At 46.7% G+C, this 16,156-nt stretch overlaps 1 protein-coding gene across 1 annotated transcript; it reads left to right on the top strand.

Moving 5' to 3' along the window:
• The first annotated feature begins 591 nt into the window (after nt 1–591).
• LOC149341989 (arylsulfatase B-like) lies at nt 592–14,107 on the top strand. Its single transcript, XM_089542061.1, has 9 exons — nt 592–666; nt 4,724–4,883; nt 5,461–5,573; nt 6,946–7,056; nt 8,267–8,392; nt 8,512–8,635; nt 9,262–9,555; nt 10,475–10,911; nt 13,970–14,107. Exons 2-9 carry the CDS (start codon nt 4,856–4,858, stop codon nt 14,105–14,107), a joined length of 1,371 nt encoding a protein of 456 aa, XP_089398187.1. The 5' UTR covers nt 592–666; nt 4,724–4,855.
• Nucleotides 14,108–16,156: the final 2,049 nt, after the last annotated feature.

Below are 16,156 nucleotides of genomic sequence, written 5' to 3'. Positions count from 1 at the left end.
GGGCGAGTTTAAGGCACCTGCTCATTCATTTTATTCCAGTGGTGTGGTCAAGTTGTTCGTTGTATCTGAGATGCAGTACCATTCTACGTACGCATAATTTGACGATAACGCTGGCACCATTGGCAACACGCGAGCGCTAGTTAAAACTGCAACCGTTTAAGTGGACTTGGCTTAGACGGAAAGGTTTACAAGGTGGCTTGGTTTCAGCAATCTTCGCTGTATGCGACTCGAGCGAGTTATAATTTCCTTATTCAAGCCATGGGTTTCCGAACACAGAGTGAGATGTCGAAAGAAAAGCTGGTAGATGAACAGGGCTCAATAAATTGTCTCTTAATGCTGAAATTGGCTGGGACTGGTTATTAACTCAATGTGCCATCAGATTGCATCGCTGATTCATTACGTAAGGCCAAGGAGCTTCGAAATCGTCTTTTACCTGTGGCTTGTTTTATGCACATTCGTAAATGACTACTTCATATTAATGGACATAATGAGCAAATGGGCACGTAGTAACTGAGTGATACTGTTACTTCCATTTCTCATTTTTTTTCTTTCGATAGGACAGCGCCAAGTTGCATTTTCCAGCTGGTGGTCTTACTCTTCGATTTGTGGCCGGCGGAGAGCGCCAAAGCGAGGCCGAACATTATCTTCATCCTTGCCGACGACATAGTGAGTTGTCAGAGTTCAGCATACCAAGCTGCACCTCAAGGTCTAATTTCTGAAATTCATTCACCTAGCCTTCATTTCATTTCACCCCTGCTTACGCTTTCCTGCAAATAAAAGCAACTGAAGTGCATTTGGTGATGTTGACCCTCTAAGTATTTTGCCATGGAAGTTTGCTCTTTAATATGGGTAGCAGGTCGCGGGAAGCGTTCTTGTTAAGCCATCAATCCCAAAAGTTTTGGGGACACTGAAAAAATGTGACAAACTGCTCGAGCAGAACAATGTGCTTAGAATTTTAGAGCTGTACATGACATCAATGAAGCCTGAATATGGCAGAGGTTACGGCTAAAGATTAGTGAGTTAGTGAGATTAGTGAGACGCCACAGGGATATTCAAGGAAGACAGCTGGGCTAGCAGTCTATGGAAGCTACAGACATGGACAAGGAGCTTCAAAATACCTTGCTGAAATTCGACTTCAGGCAGACTTTCCCGACGTACTTGCTCACGACGCCATATATTCTGCCTTCCGCAATAACTTCGAAGTTTCACGTTCACCACGGCAGCGGCGGCATGGGCAGCGGTGCACACACGGACTTGTGTTGCGATATGTAAGTTGCTGCGGTAGAGTAGCTTCCTCAGCCTTCTGCTTCATGATTCTTCATGATGCCCGTTTCTCCCTGTGGACGTGCATGCATACGCACACACCCACGACCTTGCGGTTTGTATCTGCTGGAAATATATATTTTCGGTAATAATCCAGCTTCAACTCTGCATTCGTCTTGCTCTCTTGTTACTGTGTTCCGCCGATTCTAGAACCGGCGCAAATGACTGCACTTCAAGTTCTAGCTGCACGCATAAACCTGCACTGGCGCGCTCGCAGTCCCATCGCATTAGCGAACTATGAAGATTGTCGCCGTTCTTTGCTGTCTTAAAGTCTCCCGTTGCCATTCGGGACCACAGAAATCTTGCTCGAACATGTCAGATCTTTATGCACTTTAACATTTGAAATAGTTAATGAAAGCCGCCTTCGTTTTAGCCAAGTTTCTAAAAGTCTCACAATAAAATTATCTCCCAGCAATCTTCACACAATGGAGGCTCTTAGCATAGCGGTGACTTACACCGGTTTAGTGGACGCGAGCGGCGTAAGTACATGCAGTAGTCCCGTCTGGCCACACCCCTGCCAATGATATGCGTCTACGCTAATACGTCTCCGCTTAGCAAAAAGTATCTAATGACGCAAAAAAAAAAAAAAAAACATCTAGCGCTGGTTAAGCTGGCAGTGAAACTTCGAGCTTTTTGGCTGGGACACTAGCGGGCTAGCCATTCAGTCGTATTGTAGTGGACTTTCTTTAAACGAAACCTCAAGGAAGCAGGAAAATATGTTTCGTTTGCCAGGAGTTTGGTTTAGGAAAAGAATGAGCAGAATGAGACATTATGAGTACAAACTTAATAAAAAGTGAAGGCAAACATATTTCAATTGTGCAGTCATTCCTCCAAATGTGAAATTGAGCAAATAGCCACTTCCGACTCTAAGAAAGGGTTTTACATTTGTTTGCATTGCCTCTCGCTGCCATTTTTTTCTTAATGGTATCAACCATACTCAAGAGGTTGCGCAGAAACAGTTTCGAACCTTGGTCTAGGTGAAAGCTCTTAAACATCTGCACTGCCGCTTCTGCCTTTACTGGAAAAGGGAAGCCAGAGAAAAACCAAAAATGGAAACCAGATAACAATGACGAATACCCCGATGGCACTGAGTTTACGCCACCACTGTATCTATTTGAATATAACACGCGCTTTCTTTTTTAAGAAAATGGACCATCGAGACGGCTTGCGCGTACCGGAGAATTTCAAGCCCGAAACCATGCTGCGACCAGCTCTAGCGTCGAGCAGTCGAATGCAAGTCCTTCTGTAGCGGTTCTTGTGAGAATGAAAATGTCTACTTTAGTTTTTAGATGGAATGATAGATAAATTTATTTCTGTGTGCCTCAACAGCCAGTTGGCCTAAAACGAGTGCACACTAAATGAGATACAAACATGCCATAATTACCATACATAACAAATGCAGTTTAAAACATTCATTTAGTATGATGTACGAACACGAGTTTAGGCAAATATGTCCGTGCTTACAAACGCAGAATTATGTGTCTTCTGCAAACGAGTCATTGGACACATGGCATGCATCATAGGAATATTTATCTTAGGAAGTATGAGAACATTTGGCGGCTTTTTAATGAGGCACATGAAATCTCAGATAAATAAATAATTGCTGAAAGTCAATGGAGCCTCGCACGACTTTCTGCAGAAACTGCATGTCACGCATGAGTCGCCTGTAATGAAGAGTAGACATATTGAGGAATGTTAAGAGGTAATCATAGTCGTAGACACGTAGGCGACCAATATATCTGTCGTAGAGGATGCGTATCAGCTTACGTTGAACATTTTCAATTTTCTTGCAGTAGCTAACAGAGATGCTATTCCAAGCTATCGACGCGAACACAAGACGCGGTCTCACGAGAGCAGAATAAAGAGTGCGCGCACTCTCGTACCGATAATATTTTTTTATCTAGAAATGAGTACAAGCTGTCTCAGTGCTCTCAATACAGTTGTAGATACATGTAATCGAAAATGAAGCCTTCATTCCACAATAACATCAAAGTCCCGTATATGGGCAGCACGTTATATCGGCCGGCACCAAGTGCATAATCAAACATGACTGTGTCGCGTTTTCTAGTTAAGGAGAAAAACGAAATTTTTCTTAACATTCAGTTTAAGGCGATTCGTCAAGCACCATTTCTCAATGTTCTTAATGTCAGTTTGAAATCGGCGGCAGTCCTCTATGTTCTCAACCTTAGATTAATTTCAGATCATCCACAAAAACCGAAACCCTCGAGTTCATAACGTGTGGCGGCAAATCATTAATAAAGACCAAAAACAACAGCTGTCCTAAGTTGGAGCCCAGAGGCACTCCCGATGACGATACGAACTAGTCGGACACACAGCCGGAAAACTGGACCACATTACGGCGGTTGGCAAGGTATCGTTCGAGCCACTTGCAAGTGAATGGAGCAAAGACTATATTTTTCCGTCTTCATCATAAGTACCTCATGGGAACCCTCGTCGAAAGCTTTAATCATGTCGAAGTAGATTGCATCTACCTGACCACGATTAAACATGTGAAGCCCACTGTATCCGAGAAAACTACATAAATTCGTTTCCAGGGATCGTTCTTTTAAAAAACCGTGGAAATGTGGAAATGCGCATGGCGGAAGGAAATGCGCATGGCGGGAACATTATCGAGTTCACGTTAACTATGTCAATTGCTGGATACGTCGAAGCAATCAATAACCCGTTTCGCAGGCTTCAAACGGTGGAGACAGTTTCGAGCAGCAAGGCGTTGGGTTCGCCGCTCGTTTCTGTCCAGTGAAAGTGACGAGGGTTTGATCATGTTTCAGTTTTTATTGTTTTGTTAGCGTTGTCTTATATTCGTAATGGTACGTGATTTAGGGAACATCAGAGATGGGAAAATAGCTTACTGGGCCGGGATTTCTGCGGAGACCGAAGAACGTTTGTGCCGCGTCTAGAGAGAGAATTCGTATTTTCTTTAATCCCGTTTGCGTTTCTTCTTTGTGCGAATAAAAATAGAAAGTAATTTAAACCTAAGTGCATCACTTTTCGCAATTAAAGTCATTACTTTTTGTGAGCAGTAGTTAAGAAACAGGAGAGGGCACAGTGGGTCAGGAAACAATCACGAGTTAATGACATCCTAGGCAAAATAAAGAGCAAGAGATGGACTTGGGCAAGGCATGTGATGTGAAAGCAAGATAACCGATGCTCGTTAGCAGTAATGGACTGAAATCCATGAGAAGCCAAGCGTAGTAGTGGGCGGCAGAAAATTAGGTGGTCGGATGAGATTAGGAAGTTTAAGGGGGTAGTGTGGCTGCAGCTGGCACGGGACAAGGATAATTGGAGAAATATATGGGAGATGCCTTTGTCCTGATGAGTTTGTGCTGCAAGTTAATTACTTTCACGCATTCAATAAAATAAAATGAACCTGTTGCTGCAGGGATGGGACGATGTGAGCTTCCACGGATCCTCCCAGATCCCGACGCCAAATTTGGACACCTTGGCTGCGGATGGCATCATACTCAACAATTACTACGTCCAACCGTATTGCACTCCCTCAAGAGCGGCTCTTATGACTGGGATGTATCCGATACACATAGGTGATGTACAGCAGAAACGAACCGCTGCAATGCGCAAACAGATCGCACAAAGCGTCTCCAAGGCCTCGAAAGGCAAGCGAGATAGCATTTCAGGTCAGCGCAGCTGTTAAACATGGGTTTGCATTAGCGACGAATATTTCGAAGCTGCTCGCTGTGACAGAGGAAATAAAGCACATAAAAAATAAAAGAATTGGAGGGGACACTTAAGGGTATGATGCGACGCGTTAATAGGTTCATAATGCGGAATTGGTAATTCTCGACTTTACATTTCTATATTTCTGGCGTCACAAAGCCACGTGACCTAGCTAGCCAACTTTGGTTGCCGGAGCGACCAGTTGCTCCGGCTGATAGACTTCAAACGGTCGCCAATGCCGTCTACGGACAATTTTTTCCCATTGTAGGGAGGGGCGGGGGGGGGGGGGGGGGTACCAACGCTCTCGCGTTAAAAGGATACTGATTTATGTGATGGAATTACGTAAACGCGGAACTAAAAACCAATACTAGTGAAACTTGAAAACTTATTGAGCCTGTTGCATTCATCCTTATATTTTGCTCTCTCATTGGCATTGCCTCTCAGGAATGCAAGGCGTCCCGATTGACGCGGCTGAACCATGGGGGCTACCTACGAATGTACGGATTATGCCTCAGTACTTAAAGGAGCTTGGATACGAAACTCACCTCATTGGAAAGGTACGTGCGTGGCGCATGGGTTGCATCTACTGTTCCTATACGCACGTTGACCCTCTATGCACGTGGCAAAAAAAGGAACCTGCTGTGCAGTCCTGCATCTTGCACAAAGGATTATCGATCGGGTGGATGCGACCTAGGAGTGTGACAGATTACAGGTTGCAGTGGCAAGTGGCCCCTGCAAAGGCCTTGTAAACAAGGCACGTAATATTGGCTGGAGTGGTTGTGGAAATAAGGGGCCAGTCTTCCGCCCCGCACTACCACTTCGTGGTTGCAGCGTTTCCGCTCGCTAACCGCGGAGGGGTTCGTGTTTGAGAGACAAAGGTAGAGATGAGAAAGCGTGGTCACTGATATGCTATTTATTACACTGCAAATAATGAATAGAGCGGGCCAGCTAGCTAGGAAGCATCAACGAGGCATTCGTCGGAAGTAGAAGTCTACGTAGAAGCTCTTCGGACAGGACGCCGAGAATGGCGTCCTGGTCTTCCCGTGCACGCCGCATTCTTAAGATAAAGGCGTTCGTTTGCCGGAGGAGGTGGCTTGAGCGTGTGTATTCAGAGCACGCTTCGCTCTCTGGAACCAGAAGTGCGGCGGTGGGTGCCATGGACCTTCCGTGCGGCTTCCACGGGGGGTGACGACGCGACGACAGCGTGCGGCCACAACCGCTCGTGACGTTGGCCGGAACCCGAAGAGACACTCCCCGGGTCCGCGAGATTCCGCGTAGCCTTCGAGGTGGCGCTCCCTTCATTGCTTCCGCTTCGCCTATGAGGGAGTTTACCCCTTGCCCAGCCGGCTCAGTCCCGACGCCTGATGATGATGATGGTTGGCCGAGTCGAAATGGAAGAACCTACATCTTACATATGACGAACAAGATACGTCTTTCCTTACTCTAATTTGTTCAGAGCTGTTATTAGAGTTCGTGACCTAGTGCTGTCTGTGAATAGAGTCAAGCGGACTATTTATGATTGTCTCCAGGATATCTCAAAAGGACCATTTAAGATATTTTAAAAATGGATGGCGCACACAAAATGCTTAACGAAATTTAGCAGATAATTCCCGTTGTTGGGGAACGTACATTAATTAGTTTTTTATGTATTTAGCAGGCAGATATCACTAATAAGAATCGCGTATTCATTCACTTGGCCTCGATTAGGTGTGTACCCACTTTCCCCGGTTTAATATCTGCTGCTGCAAGGTGCGGGTCTTGTAATTGTTCTAAGTGTTGTCTAAGCTGGCCAAGCGAGACCCTTACGTGGGGTGGAAGATAACAGTTTATATGTATGATTTCATCAGCTAGAACCGGAATCACGCTCGTCTGTGCTGCGTCGTTTTCAAGTGCTTTGACAATATTTTTTTTGTTTTATTCCATGCGCAGTGGCACCTGGGCTCTTACTGCGAAAGTGTTACGCCGACATTTCGGGGTTTCGACAGTTTTTACGGATTTCTGCAAGGAGAGGAAGACTACTACTCTCGCAACATGACATCTGTACGTGCACAGGGTCATGCACTTGAAGTTTGTAATTGATGTGACCATGCCCACGTTCTCGTACACAGAATCGGAATTAGGTGACAAAAGTTAAGCGAGTCACGTAATTACTTAATCTCAGATACGCCTTCAGTTTTTTCGTTACATAAACAAACAACAAAGAAGGATGATGGCGTCAATATATGAAACCCATCTCTCATCTCTCAAGATATCGCCGTGTAAATCACTAAATGTAGAATTCACGCCTCACGTAAAGCCGATAAGTTCTTGGGATACCTAAACCAAGCCTCAAACGGGATATATATCTTTCCTTTGAGCGAAAAGAAACCGCAAGAAGCTGAGAGGACACCTTTATTTCGGTTCTCTACGTCGGTAGCTATAGTCCATAGCACTAGTGGCGCCACTCTAGCAAAACGCTAGGCGTATCCTTGGAAGCTTCCACTTCAACCGTTCAAAGGCTGCATTCGTCACCCATTCACCCCCTCCACCTTCCTCGGTACGTTCTATTTTCAGAAGTACCACCCAACACCACATCCTCTACCCACTGCATGACTAGGGCGCTGTCTACCCTTCAACCTGCAATATCCCTTCCTCAGAAGGAGGAGAGAGGGAGAGCCATAGCGCCCAATACACGAGCGCGAGACAGGAGGAGAGTAGGACCCCAGCGACCCCAAGCTAAAGGGAGAAGAACCACTGAAGTAATGGAAGGAGGTAGCAAGAAGGAGAGAAAATAAGCCATAGTGATTATTTTATAAGCACGAGACAGAAGGAGAGGAGAGAAGGCAGCTACCTCCCTAGCCTACCCCTCTAGCTAGAAGCTGTCTAAACACGCACCTTCAAACTTCAGTTATCTCCCCACCCCACCTCTACGCACCAGACTCCCACACCATCCAGACGCGCCACCCTTCACCCGCCTTCAGTCAACGGCAAACGCAGCTTTGCTGCATCAGTTCTAATCGTCCATCAGTTTTTTTTCTTTTGATTACGTTACGAACGGCTTTGTACAAATTTTTAACGTGCAGTAGTTAAAAAAGATGTGACTGTCTTTTTGTAAAACACACAAATGGGCTAGGTTGCAGGTTGGAGCACTTCCTGAAAATCTGCATGATGACAAATAGCGATCAGCACCCTGGATAAGGAACGTTCTTTTATGCGTAGGTGGCGCGAGTATCACCTTCAATATCCGCCTTTTTCATTTCTTCATCTTTAGGGCCAGCACACAGGCCTCGACTTCTGGGTGAACAAGGAGCCATTACGATCTGAGCCTGGAATCTACTCTACATCGCTGTTCACTGCAAGGGCGCAGCAAATAATAAAAAACCACAACAGCTCGAAGGTATGCCACGCTACTCGCTTGCCCTTTAGAAAAGTTCGCTCGCAAAGCAGGATTCTGTGATCTCAACTGAGTGCGGGGAGATGGGTGGCAACCTCAGACATGCCTTTCCTCTACTGCAGCCCCTTTTGCTTATCATGAGCTACCAGGCGGCGCACTCAGGAGACTCCGAACCACTGCAGGCGCCGAAGAAGAACACTGACAAGTTTCCTTACATTGGAGAGGGAAACAGAACCATTTATGCTGGTGAGACTGACATGAACATCGGTGACAAGGTCAGGCACTCCCACTTCCGGAACTTCGAGTCTGCATGGATTATTTTATTCAGATATAGCTCAAGAGAGCAATGGCGAATGTCCCTCAAAGGAGGCTCTGCAGCCACCGGAATGGAGCGATTTCATGACGTCCGATGGTTAATCCCCTTGCACCTGCTAGTGTATTCTCCCAGAGGACTAGTGGCAACAAAGGAATTATTGCCGGATTAACCAGTAACTGTGACGTCACGGCAATCGGCCTATGCCATTGGTAGAGGGGTACTTGTCGCTGAGTATCCAACTGTAGTGCCTATGTGGCACAAAAAAGCGAAAAAACTGGGGGATTAATTCTTGTTGCCCAAAAAAGAAAGAGTTTCACAGCCAATCCCTTTCCTCCCTTTTACTTCCTGGTTTTCTCCTTCTACAGACTTTTTAATCCAAAACAGGCGCATTCTGATAAAAAAAATATCAGCTCAGCTTGACTTGGGGCATTAGAGGATGCATCCACCACAAAAAGTTAGACCCCCTAACATTTTACAGAGTGTATGCAAGGAAACCGTAAAACGCCTTCAACATTCACAGTTGCTAAACGGCTCTCTCACGGACTCTTACGTGCAGGCATGGTAGACACAATGGACGAGTCGGTGGGCCAAGTGTTCCGGGCCTTAGGCGACGCCGCCATGCTGGACAATACGGTCATCGTCTTCAGCAGTGACAACGGGGGCGGGCTGTGGGGCCGTCACAACTCTCGAGGCGTGAACTGGCCTCTGCGAGGAGGAAAAGGCACTTTATGGGAGGGAGGCACCAGGGCGGCCGCCTTCATCTGGAGTCCCCTGCTCGCTCGGAGGCGAAGAGTGTCCACCCAACTGATGCACATAACGGACTGGCTGCCCACTTTTTACTCGGTCGCCGGTTGGTAGGCTTCGTTTACAGCAATGATTGGAAGTGGGGGTGGTGGGACCTTGAGGCGGCTAAGATGGCGTCGTTGTCGCTGCCACCTCAGGCGTAGCATGTCGTTACCTGCAACTCTGGATTCTAACTGCTGTCTGATGGCAATAGTATTGAAGTGGGTGTAGGGGACGGCCGTCTTAACAATACGCCCCGTGTCTCCTGCGATCCCAGTGGATGGAACTGCAGCCTCGAAATGGGGGCTGTAATGGGCAGACAACACAAATGGGGGAGGGGGCGGAAGTGTTAAACTTATCGCTCCCATTTCTTCGCTTCTGCGGTGGGCAAAATGACTGGTGGTCTTTTTTTTTGCGCTGTGTCCACCCGGCGTAGATATCGGGGTCGACAGATGAGTAACGAATGTCAAATCTCATCTGGATGCTGAACAGAACAGCAACCTTCGTTTTTGACGGGACATTGCGAGATTCGTGGACCTGGTGAAATACACACAGAGACATCGACAAGGCACCTCTGCAACGCTCTAGAAGGGCATTATCAGCTTCCGTTCATAGCGATTGAAATTATAGCCATGGTGGTTTAAAGGTGAGGTGAAAAGCAAAAAAATATCTTAAAATACACTGGGTGCTTCACACATGAACACAACCAGATTGCCTGCACAAACCGAGAGCTTCGCAGTGATGAGAGGCTTAGAAGTGGAACACACTACGCTCAATGAAAAACGTAGCATTTCGACAGGACAAGGAAAGGCGAGGACACGACGGGTGCCACACTTACCCCGTCTCAACAACTGGTCCCTCGGTATACTCTGTTCCCTTCAATACACTTACAGTAAGCCAGTTACAATGACATCGATGCAAGAGGAGTTTGCTGTCTTGCTCCTAAGTTACCGAAAACTAGAAAGGTTCAAAAAGTGCTCTTTCAGGTGGCAACTTGGCGAAGCTGGTCGGGCTGGACGGATACAGTATGTGGCGGCAGCTGTCTAACGGACTGCGATCCCCTCGCACCGAGCTGCTTTACAACTACGACTACGTGTTCATGAAATCGACAGCGCTTCGAAACTCGCGCTACAAGTTGGTCCTGGATGGCACCCGGGTGTTCAACCAGCGGTACCCAGCGCCGGGCGACAGATGTCCGTACCAGGATCTGGACGAGCTGCTGGACCAGTCCGTTGCAGCCGACGTGCTCAGGAAATTGTACCGAAGAAATCGCTTGCCTTTATACAGAGACTGGAGAAAAAAAGCCACACTTGCATGCGGTGGAGGGAACAAACAGAACTTTCCTTCGAACACTTCTGTCTACCTGTTCGATATCGCCGCAGACCCCTGTGAGCTCAACGACCTGTCAAACACGCTTCCAAATGTGAGTGCTCATAGCGGTTCACTTTTTATTGTTTGGAACGCGAGCTTGGCAGAGAATACAAGAGTGATGATGCTGGGTAGGAGGGGATGGGGTGATTTCGATCGTTTGTTCGAGCGTGTTTATTGGGTGTTATAAAGCCATGCACTATCTGTAAATATGAGCCCTTTGGCCATGGAGTCATCAGGTTGCCTTGGGAATGGTAGTGGGCGGAATTAGAAAGGCGGTTGGGGTTAGTGCGTATGGCTTGGGCTAAGTAGCGGCAATGCAATTCTGAAAACGGGCATGTGACCGCCTTTTAGATGTAGCAAACCTGCTGCAAGTAAACCATTTTGCCAGTGTACAATGCTGTCACTTTTCATCTCACGATTTGCGGTCTGAACAAAGGCGGAAATTGAGCCGAAATACTTTGCCACATGGTCCCGTGTGTTTTCGATTCAAATGCCGATGAGTATCGTGGTACTCGCAAGCATTTTCGACGTATGCCTGCCAGAAAACCCCGACTCGTTATTCAGAACTCTTGCGAAGGGGCCATGATCGTCATGAGTGCGTCAGGAAAATCAATGTGTACGAAACTGACTCCTAAAGGTGTGAATTGAATGATAATTAATCTTGTAGTCACAAATGAATCTTGCCTATGTTAAAATAGGAGACGATATTGAGATTCAATATGCAGTAAAATTGCTTTAATTGATTCTCTTTTAGTTGGTAAAATTGGATCACTCGGCTACCTCGTATTTGTTTCGTCTGATAAGTACCCATACTATCTAATGACGTCAAGCCTTCGTTGCTTGAAAGAAATGTGGCAATGGCCAATGGTTAATTCAGACAGGTGGCGAAGCTTGCGTGTGCGCAGGGTCCCGGAGACAGGGTGAAGGCGATGGTGAGTGAGCGACTTAGAAGAATTGGCAGCGGAAGCTTCGTACAAGCCATTTAGTAGAAACAATTCAAGGAGTACAACTGCAGCCGTGTTACGCGTTAGGCACTACCGCCACGTATCTCAAAGCGCGAATGAGGTGTAGACTGACCCAGAGAGGCAGTTATGCGTATTTCCTTTCCTCAGAGCCAACGCAGGGTTTAAGGCCGGGATACATGAAGCATTTTTACGGCTGCAAGACGGCGATTTTCGCCGTCATCGTCGAGAAAAACGCCCCTCGCTGCCGATCTGGTTCCCCCAGATATTGACGCGCGGCGTCCGGTGAGACCGGAAGCGCCAACTGAAGCAAGCTAATAGCCGTGCAGAAAGCCCGTTTTTTTCCGTTTGGCTGCCTCTGCCTGCCGTCACCAGCGTGGCGGGCATGGCCGACGAGCTACGCAGTGATTTCGTCACGGAAATGTTATTATCGTGAAAATAAACGCTGCATCGGACACGAAATGTCGCTTTTTTTAGAGAGGACGCGGCCGAATTTTGAATCTTAATGCCTGCATTTCTTTCATGAAGCGAATGTGTCGAAGAAAACCGCAGCCGGTGGTGTCCGCGGCTTAGCGGGCGCCCAAAGGTACGCGACGACATGCATTCGAGCACGCAAATTCTTATAGATACTTATGTCAGTGCACGTTAAAGAACCCCAGGTGGTCGAAAGTTCCGCAGCCATTCACTACGGCGTCTCTCATAGGCTGAGTCGCTTTGGGACGTTAAACCTCATAAAACAAACAACCAAACCAACCACTTATGCACGCGTGCTAAAGCAAGTACACAGGTGTTGAAGTGAACACTTTCGGGATTTTAACAGAAGAGTCCGCGCCGCAGCTCTCACAGACCTAATTGCTCAGTGGCATTTGTCACTTGTTGATCACAATAACTGCTTTCGCAACGGGCGCTGCGCCGGGCGCTGCGCCGTCGCGAAGTTTTGTGCCGCGGAAATATTGTCGAAAAAAACCGCCGCATGTATCCCGGGCTTTAGACAGCGAATAACACTGGGAGCTACACTATCACCTTCGTGCTAGCGGGCCCTGAAGTCCGCGAAATTTGCCGGGAACGCGAACGAGCCGAAAAAGAAAGAGAAAAACGCTGAGGCAACCCATAAGTATACAGCCTTAGGAATATCGAACGAATATTGCGTCATTAGCCATCGTCGCTATATCCGGCACAAATTTTTCGTTATACCCGAATATCCACTTTTCTGATGCGAACGTATACAGCGCAAGAAGACAAATCGTATGACAGCACTTCGAATGTCCTAGGTCAGTTAGTTTGGCCATAATGAACATCTGAAGTTCCAAGAAGTCACTATTTGGGGAACCAAAGGTCGTCGGTGCTAATATCTATGATAGACTACGCATTCATTCCACTAGTAATTTCAGGCTCCGTAAGGCGCTTACCACTCCAACATTCGACGCCATTTAGGTGGTCTACAATCTGTGTACCAATGATACCACCCACTGGTCCCGCTTGAATGACTTTGTGTTTCATACTAACGCTACCTTGAGTAATGCGAGTGTAAGGGCTAACGCTTTAAAACTCAAGTGAAAGCAGAGTATGCACGTGAGCATATTCCCTCCAAAATGGGCCTGTGAGATCCAAACGGGCAGTCGCCTGTGAAACATTCAAATGGGCCGGCCACTACAGACTTCTCAGCCGCTAGTGCTTAGATCTAATTTTTTGTGCTGCGCTCCCCATTTCTTTGTTTGTTTCCTTTGCGCGTGCTTGGTGCGATGTGCTGCGAATATTCTTCGTGCTATCGCAGAGCCTGTAATTGATCAGCGTCGCACTGTTTGAGCGTACACAAGGCGAGCTTTTTTTTAGCGGAGGCTGCCCTGCGTGTCCAAGACGATTTAATCGTTTACTCAGCCGAGAGCATGTTCACACTGCACCATTTGATGCTACGTTGATGCTATGAAAATTTCTTGCGCGAAGCAATCAGCGATCAGATTTTTTTTAAACAAATAAACGTACTCTGAAATGGGACACTTGGTTATCGTTTTTGGTGCGGTCACCTCATAATTCGACATTCGCTTAATCCGGACATTTCTACCGGTCCTGTGAAATCCGAATTAACGGACTGTATTTTCCTATGGGGAAAAGTGGGGGCTCCCACGTTTGTGTCTGTCTTTCCGACAGGTTGTGGCGTCCTTGAAGAAGCGCATTGACTTCTACCGAGCAGCTGCTGTGCCACACAGGAACAAACCTGTTGACCCTGCAGGCTTTCCGGAGAACAACAATGGAATATGGGCCCCCTGGTTGCCGCCATCATGCTGAATTCCAACATCTCGTGCGATGTTTACAAGTATATAAACTGGTCAAGCATAACCAAACGAGAAAAGTAGAATTTTGTCTCTTCTTTGTTGCCTGATGAAATCGATTCCGCGGCTATATTGCAATGTGACTCTAGCTTTATTAAGTTCCCGTTAATTGGAAAAATTCGGCGCTGGCATTCGTTCATCCTCCCGATTCTAGTACAGGATTGATATCGAGCTTGTTCAAAATATCTCTCCCCGTACTTGTGCAGGAGAGCCTTTTTCTTTGTGCTGATTTCTGTGCTTCGATCAACTCCCTCGGGTTGTTATACATTCCCAGCCCAAGAAGCCTTTCAGTGCTTGCGTATTTCGGAAGTCCGTGGTCAGCCTTGTAAGCTGTGCGTATGACACCGTTCACAGATTTTTCATCAGCAAGGCCAAGGTGGTACTGGTCGTGGCAGGTGGTATTTTCTGTGTTGTGCAGTGAGTACTATCCACGTGCGTGTATATATATCAGCCACATTATATGCTTAAACTGCAGTCTGGAAGAGTTCAAATAAAAAAATGCGGAAACTATCTTGTGATAACTGTGTTATTGTGACCAAAGAAACAGTGAATGTGTCTGAAGATAAACCGCTGAAGAGCTATCAACGCTATTGCTTCATAAACTTGAAGGCGGAGCTTAATCGTCCCCTAACGTTTTTTTGCATGTTATGCGTGGCTTTTTTTGTTTGAGTCATGCCCCTACAAAAAATTAATACTCGCTCTTGCTTACATATTTAAAGATGACGGATGATGTAGAGGGACTACTTTAAATGAAGCCTTTAGTGCGTTTGTAACTGGAAAAGGAGCGTGATGGAGAAGCATTGAAAATAATTATGAGTGCCACAGACCCTTCACGTCTGTGGGAGACTCGCACAAGAGGTATGACGCACATGGGATCGCCGAAGAGGTACGACGTATGTCAATGACACTCATAGTTACTTTCATTGCTATGGCATTCATATTGTAATCATACAATCATTCAGATGGCAATCATACATGTTTCGGCCAACGAAAGTGTCCTGTTCTGTCATGTCAATAAAACTCCGTTTTTGCCGGGTGAAGGAAGCTGCTCAAGTCTCTAGCCTCCTGCATGTCTGGCACCATTTATGCATTACAGTGCTAGCTTATTGTCATGCGAGCCACGTAGGGAATAAAGCACGCTCGTTTACTTGCCACACATGGTGCATAGCTTGCAGTGATATAAGAAGCGTTAACATTTATGGCTGAAACGACTTGTTCGAATGCGTCCGCTCTCCCATGCAACCAGCAACTTGGACCACGTTTGTACGTCCTTTTTAATGTAATAGCCCGAACCTTTGCGCATAACCTTCTATGGGCTTTGTGATCAGTGTACTGCATGTAGTAAAAAGCTGCGTTTAAATGGAGGGCGAGAATCTAGCTTGCCATATGTGGGTCGTCGCATTTCAGCCCTGATGTAGTTAAACATGCCCACTGCGAAACTCTCCAGGGATCTAGCGCTAAAAAATTGGACGCGCTAAAAGGTACAAACGATGGGAACTCTTGGGTGGTGACGTCACACTCTGCGCTGAAAGAAAGCCGCTAAAAGCTGATAAAAAGTTGCACTATGCGAACGCCACTTGAATCTGGAGCGCGAAACGTTTTCCTCCACCCAATAGCCTTTTGAACTAATTCGCCGGGGCGCTACGTATTTCATACGGCTGTTTCGTAGCCGGCATGGTTAAAAACATTTTAGGAAACCGACACAAAGGTTGAACTGAAATGCGTACACACACTTAAGTATACTTGCATAAGTCGCCGCTACACGCTAGCCTACGACCCACACCGCGTATCGCTTCTTACTGCGATTGCATCAATTATATTAGACAACTGGTCTATACATTGCGAAAGTATCCTGTTGCGCATGAGCTTGCGTTTAGGGAGCGAAGCTTTTCCCGCTCCTTGGCTGAAAGTGGAGGTTAAGGTATATACGCCGCGCGCGTAAGGAGACCCCTCCAGCACAAAAGGGAATATTTTACGCCTGTATTTATCCAAGACCTTGCCGATG

This window comes from Amblyomma mixtum, chromosome 5 (assembly GCF_055824585.1).
Source record: "Amblyomma mixtum isolate Tamu chromosome 5, ASM5582458v1, whole genome shotgun sequence".
In the NCBI taxonomy this organism is placed as follows: Eukaryota; Metazoa; Arthropoda; class Arachnida; order Ixodida; family Ixodidae; genus Amblyomma; species Amblyomma mixtum.
Note: the sequence above shows the minus strand (reverse complement) of the source record. Positions and strands in the feature narration are given on the sequence as shown.

What these genes read in the sequence shown, in the direction of transcription:
- LOC149341989 (XM_089542061.1), top strand. Translation starts at nt 4,856, where the DNA reads ATGACTGGGATGTATCCGATACACATAG. An exon ending in GATGTATCCGATACACATAG is followed by an intron (nt 4,884 to 5,460) that starts GTGATGTACAGC and finishes ATTGCCTCTCAG; the next exon opens with GAATGCAAGGCGTCCCGATT. An exon ending in CACTTTTTACTCGGTCGCCG is followed by an intron (nt 9,556 to 10,474) that starts GTTGGTAGGCTT and finishes GTGCTCTTTCAG; the next exon opens with GTGGCAACTTGGCGAAGCTG.